Raw genomic sequence first — 6882 nt, forward strand, 5'->3', positions numbered from 1 at the left:
TATAATGAGCCAAAAGAGCTCTTGTTTTGAATTATTTGAGCTGCTTTGTTAAAGGTCTATCAGCACGTCTATGCAAAATTCTGGTTTTAGTGATTTGCTGTTTGGCTATGAAACATCATCTGGGGAATGACTCATAAGAACATAAGAATGATCATACTGGGTCAGACCATGGTCCATCTAGCCCAGTATCCTGTCTTCTGACACTGGACAATGCCTGATGCTTCAGAGGGAATGGACAGAATGAAGCAATTATTGAGTGATCCATCCGTGTCATCTAGTCCCAGCATCTGGCAGTCAAAGGATTAGGAACACCCAAAGCATGGGGTTGCATCCTTGACCATCTTTGCTAATAGCCATCGATGGACCTGTCCTCCATAAACTTATCTAATTCTGTTGTGAACCCAGTTATAGGTTTGTCCTTCACAACATCCCTTGGCAAGGAGTTCCACGGGTTGATTGAGCATTATGTGAAGAAGTACTTCCTTTTCTTTGGTTTAAATCTGCTGCTTATTAATTTCATTGGGTGACCCCTGGTTCTTGTGTAATGTGAAGGGGTAAAAACACTTCCTTAGTCATTTTCTCCACATCATTTGTGATTTTATAAACCTTTATCATATTCCCCCTCAGTCATCTCTTTTCTAATCTGAACATTCCCAGTGTTTTTAATCTCTTCTCATATGGAAGCTCTTCCATGGTCATTTTTGTAGCCCTTCTCTTATCTATTTAGATTGTAAACTGTTTGGAGGCTGGGATTGTCTTTTACTATGAGTTCATAATAGGCCCCTAACTACCATAATACAAATAGAAATTAAATAAAAGAGTAGTAAAACTCTATTGTTAAGATGTTTGCAGAAAGTGAACAAAAAGGAGCATAAGCCCATTGGGAAGGAATTCATTTTAAAGTACACCTCTGCCTTGATATTATGCTGTCCTGAGGAGCCAAAAAATCTTACCGCGTTATAGGTGAAACCGTGTTATATCGAACTTGCTTTCATCCACCGGAGTGCGCAGCCCAGCCCCCCCGGAGCACTGCTTTACCGCATTATATCCGAATTCATGTTGTATCTGGTCACGTTATATCGAGGTAGAGGTGTATGACTGAGATTTCTTTGAAACTCTAATTTGACTATGGACACGCTATATGCAGAAAGTGAGACTGTGTTTATTGAATACTATTCTTTGTGAGTCATTCAGTCACCCCTCTTGAATGCCCCAAAGAGCTTTACAATCTGTTACCAAGAGTACTGCCCCCTTTTAGGAAAGATACACTACAGTCTTACTAATTTTCGCTAAACTAATCCACACACTTTATACTGCACTTCATCTGAGCAGACTGTTGGAGTGAAAGTCTCAAATTACTTAGACTTGCTGTACAGTTTTGTGGTGATCATAATTAAAATGAAACTACTCTTGTCAAAGAAATTAACAAAGTGCAGTTGGTGTTGCATTCTCTTTTTAGTGTATGATCTCTTGTTTGCCTGTTCACACAATTTAATCATTTGCAAGAACCATTGCATTGCAGTGGCCATTGAATGAATTAACAAGGTTCTGCTGTACTGTTGCGATATACATGGCTGTAATATTGACACAGTAGGAATACTTAATTTGCTTCATGCACATGCTTTTTGCCACTATGTCTTGTAAATTATATCCTTCGGGATCAATAACTGAGTATCCTGTACATGGGAGCATTCCTTCATTTTATTAGGTGTGTCCTGACATTTCACTGTGTCTGAAATGGCATAAATTTATTTCCTAGCAGCAAGACAGAGGGACAAATTCTTTGTTCACTTTAAGGGAACCTCACTCAGACACATAATTAGAACCTTTGGCCACAGACTTAAACCTGAGCTATAAACCCTCACTCTTTGAAATATCCAATTTTCAACTACTGTTTCTATCTATATTAGCTGTTAAAGTGTATATGTTGTAGCTATTGAGTATGTATGCTACAGCACTAAAGAATACTGTATATTGGACTGAACAGCCCTACAGTGAAAAAGAGATAGATAAGATGATGTAAGAAGACCTTGTGTCTCTAATGTTTATAATTCTGTACAGCAGGTACCAAAACCCATATACAATGGTATTTCATTATGGGGTTTTAGTTCTGAATGAGTAAAAATTTCTTTATAACAGAATGTGCATTTTTCTTGCTAGGTTGCTCAAGATGCTGCTCTTTGTAATGGGGATCCAAACTTAGGAGTGGAATTGTTTGAAGCTGCAGGAGACATATTTTTCAATGGTACCTGGGAGAGGGAAAAAGCAGTGTCATTCTACAGGGTTAGTGATTGTTACTTATTTGTATTGTGGTGGCACATAGCGGCCCCAGTCATGGACACCATCGTGGTAGGCCCAAACAGACTTTTCCCACCCCAAAGAGCTGTTCTGTATTACTACTCTGAATTCTCTCAAATCCCTGGTTTCACTGAAGTAAATTGCAAAGCAACCTTTGACTTTGATAAAACTGGGATTTGGCCCTGTGTGCATAAAACAAAGTACAGAATTTGCTAAACATGAGAAGAATATGGGCCATAGCTCTTATGAGTACACACATTTTCTGGGCTTCAGCAATAACCAAACTGATCTCTTTATGCATGTGCTTATTTCAGGACAGGGCTCTTCCACTTGCCATTAAGACCGGAAACAAAAAGGCAGAACTCCGATTATGCAACAAACTAGTGCAATTACTGTTAAATCTACAGGATTATGAGGACAGTCTGGAATATGCACAAGTATCCCTCACACTTAGTGTGAATTTAGGTAAAGCTAATATTCACAGATTATTGATTGACAGAATTCTAGAAAAGAGTTGTCACTTCCTCCTTTGAATTTCATGACGCTTCTTGCCAAGGTTTTGTGTGCTAGGAAGCCAATACCATTTTCACTTCTGTTTTTGGATCCCCTCTAGCTGGAACAGGTGTCAGTTCTTGAGTTCTGTTAGTTTTTTGTTACATTTCTTAACGTAGCTTAGTCCAGTAACGTTCTACCTAACATTTTTCTAATTAGCTCACAGAACTGTAAATAGTGATCTGATATTACATGTTTCGGGGGCAATTTCCAGATGAGTCCATCTGAAATCTAGCAATTGTTAGCATTAACCCTCTCCAGGTCTCTCTCACTGTATATGAGGAATGGAGACTTGATTTGACATGTTGCACCTTCCATGCTGACCAGAGGGTATGGAACAATCTGTTAACATAATGAGACACAAGATATGGTTCTTATTGTGTACCTGAATCAGCTAGATTCCTGTATTTATGGAAAATTCACAAGTCAAAATTAACAAGTCTCTTGTTCCCCATTATCTGAGTGCCTCAAAACCTTTAATGTATTTATACTCAAAAGACATCTATGAGTTAGGGAAGTGCTATTACCCCCATTTTACAGGTGGGGAACTGAGGCACAAAGAGACTAAATGACTTGCCCAAGGTAGCACAAAAAATTTGTGGTAGAGCAGAGGTGGAATCCAGGTCTGCCAAGTCCCAGGCTAATGCCCCAACCACTGGATCATCCTTCCTCTCCTCCTTTCACATAAGGAGTGATTAATACTAATTAATTACAAGTAGCCATAAAGTGCTGTCTGGGGCACTATCTATGACTCCTTCCTTTCTTCAGTGGTGAATAGAGCTGATAAAAAAATCAATAAAGAATTTGTGTGTATTTGTCAAAATTTGTTACTTCCCCCCCAAATGTTGGTAATGTCTAACTTACTGAAACATAACATTTTTCTATTGTTAAACATCACTGTTCAACTCTAGAGCCAGTTGAAAGGACAGAAATTTTTAACAAAATCTTTGATCAGAATTTTTTTTGGTGGGGTGGGGGGATTGGTGAAAATTGTTGATGGAAATTGTTATTGAAATTAAGGCTATTTCAGTCACATCTAGTGATAGGATCTCAGGTCTTGACTACATTCTTACTAACAGAGATTATCTCCTTTTGATATGGGGTATGGTACCACCAACCATAAAATATTAGATAATCCAACCAGTGCTAAGAAAACCATTGTTCGATGCTAGAGTCCTCACAAAGACATGTGACATACCCACTCTCTCACCCAAATATTTAATCATAAACCTAAAAAGGAATCAATATGTATCTTCCATAGGCTGGAAAAGAAGAAAGAGAGCAGTTGCTATCATTTTTATTTTCAAATATTTTAAAGGCAATCATACTGCAGTGTTTGTGTGTGGGTGTGTGTGGCTGCCTCTAACTACTTAGATTCAGCAATTCTTACTTAGAAATCAGAACTGCTGTATTTGGCCTTGGGTTTAGTTGGGCAAAGTGATTTTATATTGAATAAAGTTTAATTACCAGAACTAAATAAAATGAAAAGTAGAACAGAAATAATATTTAAAGCAAAACATCTCGCATATCCCAGTGTGAGAGAATGTGTCTTCTCTTCATTGTCTCTTGGATTGTATCCTGATTCACATGTTATTTCATTAGGAAATCAGCTAAATGAACGAATAGCATATCACAGACTGGCTACTATCCATCATCGCCTGGGTCAGTGTGAACTTGCTGAACACTTTTACTTAAAAGCGTTGTCCCTTTGCTCCTCGCCTCTGGAATTTGATGAGGAAACAATGTATTATGTGAAAGTGTATCTAATCCTAGGAGACATTATATTTTATGACCTAAAGGTGAGAAATATTTTTGATTGATTTTTGCTGTAGCACGTAGGAGCTGTAGTTGTGGACAAGGATCCCATTATGTTGTGTCCTATACAAACACAGAACAAAAACAAAGTCTCTGCCCCCAAAGAGCTTACAATTTGAGTTTGAGAGAAAAGGCAACAAATGGATACAGACAGACAGATGGGAGAATGCAAGGACACAATGAAATAATATTGGTCAGCCCGATAGACTGTGGTCTCAGCATGCCAGCAGCAGATCTGTTTTCAAGTGTTTTGTAGGCATCATGGAAAAAGAGTTTTGAGGAAGGTCTGAAGGAAGATAATGAATTAGTTTTGTGGATGTTTACAGGGAGCATCTCCCAAGTGCGAGGGGCAGCATGGAATAAGGAATGGAATGAGGTACTCAAATAACTGTGGAAAATATGTTTGTATCATCTTATGTGTCAGCCCAGACATTTCACCTGGATAATCCTGCTACCCATGTATTTTGAGTGGAATAGCTCAGAGCTGTGGGGATTAGATAGCTCAGTGCATTTTTAATGGACTAGAGAGCTTTCTAGTACCTGGTACAAGTTCATCAAGGACAGATTTCTAGAATACTGCTTGTGAACTCTCATACCTATTGGTGCTCTTGGTAGAGACACCAGGGACCAAATAAACATGGAACCTGAACTGCCATCCTCCTCCCCAGAGGTGGTCCACCTTGTTCTGGACTGAAGCATAGTCATGGTGCAGTGTGGGGAAGGTGGTTCCACTGTCTGTTCTGTGGATAAACAAAGTTTGCAGTCTTCACAGCTGTCAATCCAGCACTTTTCACAAACACTACATTCACAAAACAGATTTAAAAAAAAATTCTACATACATTAGACAGAGAAAAAAGTAATACTGATGCGTTGAAATTGAATGCTATTGTGTAGAATAACCTATAGATTGGGTAAGTAAAATATCTGAGAAAGCATTAGAAAAAAGGATGGACCATACAGCAATATCTCAATAAAGATATGGAGAGAAGAGACTGGTTGATAGCTATCTAAGGGATAGAGTGGGAGTTCAGGGCCTAACTTGCTTAGATGTTTTAAAAATCTCACTAGGCATCTATCTGCATCTTTAGGGAGGCTAAATACTTTTCAAAATCTGGCCATAAATGTCTAATCCTGAATTTTGCCTGAGTACAGCATTTAGGATTGGGACCCAAATTATCTCTTGCTTTGATATCTAATAAACTACTGCTCGGAAGCCAGGTTTGTATCTATCTTAATATAACGTATATACCTTTTTATTTCAGGATCCTTTTGATGCAGCAGGATATTATCATTTGGCACTTGCAGCTGCCATGGACTTGGGCAACAAAAAGGCTCAGTTGAAGATTTACACAAGACTCGCAATAATCTACCACAATTTCCTTATGGATCGGGAGATGTCTCTTTTCTTCTATCAAAGGGCAAGAACTTTTGCAACAGAGCTTAACGTTCGGAGAATAAACCTGGCACCTGATCAGTATTATAAGAATGCAACATGGGTACCTGTGAAAAATGTCATGTGAAAGCCTACCAGGAAGCTAGAGAAATATCATTTTGGTTTTGTCAGACAACATAGAATGTTTCTTGATATTCTATATTGTACATAATGTATATGGAACTTCAGTGTCATGGGCTAATGTCCCTGTCTTGACAACAGTGGGCCAGATTTCACTTTTGTTGACACGTGTGCAACCACATTGTCTTCAGTGGAATTGGACATGTACATGTGAGGGCAGAATTCAGCCTAGGAATGAACTAACTAAAACACCCACCCACAAACTTTTTTGTATTAGAAGAAATTTTCTGTATGTATTAAATTCCTGTTTTTGAAAACTCATACAGGTCTTAGAATGTGATAAATATAAGTATGCAATGAAGTGTGGTAATAAACCATTGTAAAGTGATAACATTCACTAGATAATCATGACCCCTTTTGTATTTAATGAGATCAACACCATTAAAATAGAGCCTAGGTGCTTTTGAAAATCATATTAGGCACCTATCTGCATCTTCATTCACTTAATACCTTTAAAAATCTGGCCCTTAAGCACTTGAGCACCTAAATCCCATTGACTTTCAATGAGACTTGGGCTCCTAAGTACCATTTGAAAATGGAATTTAGGTTCTTAAGCCACTTGTGTGCTTTTGAAAATTTCACCCCAGATAAGATGGGTTTGATTCACTATTCATTTATGTTTCTAGGAACATGGAAAATCTGCT

The 6882-nt window shown here is 38.2% G+C and overlaps 1 protein-coding gene across 7 annotated transcripts in view; it reads left to right on the forward strand.

Annotated features, from left to right (window-relative positions):
• The window catches only part of SH3TC1 (SH3 domain and tetratricopeptide repeats 1), a 58814-nt gene extending 52161 nt beyond the window's left edge, over window positions 1-6653 (forward strand). For all 7 annotated transcript variants that reach the window (XM_045017865.1, XM_045017860.1, XM_045017861.1 and 4 more), the window contains 4 exons: window positions 2161-2283; window positions 2613-2763; window positions 4453-4649; window positions 5928-6653. In XM_045017865.1, coding sequence (XP_044873800.1) covers window positions 2161-2283; window positions 2613-2763; window positions 4453-4649; window positions 5928-6185 — 729 coding nt within the window. In that variant the 3' untranslated portion in view covers window positions 6186-6653. The remainder of the gene's footprint in view (window positions 1-2160; window positions 2284-2612; window positions 2764-4452; window positions 4650-5927) is intronic.
• Window positions 6654-6882: the final 229 nt, after the last annotated feature.

This window comes from Mauremys mutica, chromosome 5 (assembly GCF_020497125.1).
Source record: "Mauremys mutica isolate MM-2020 ecotype Southern chromosome 5, ASM2049712v1, whole genome shotgun sequence".
NCBI classification, from domain to species: Eukaryota; Metazoa; Chordata; order Testudines; family Geoemydidae; genus Mauremys; species Mauremys mutica.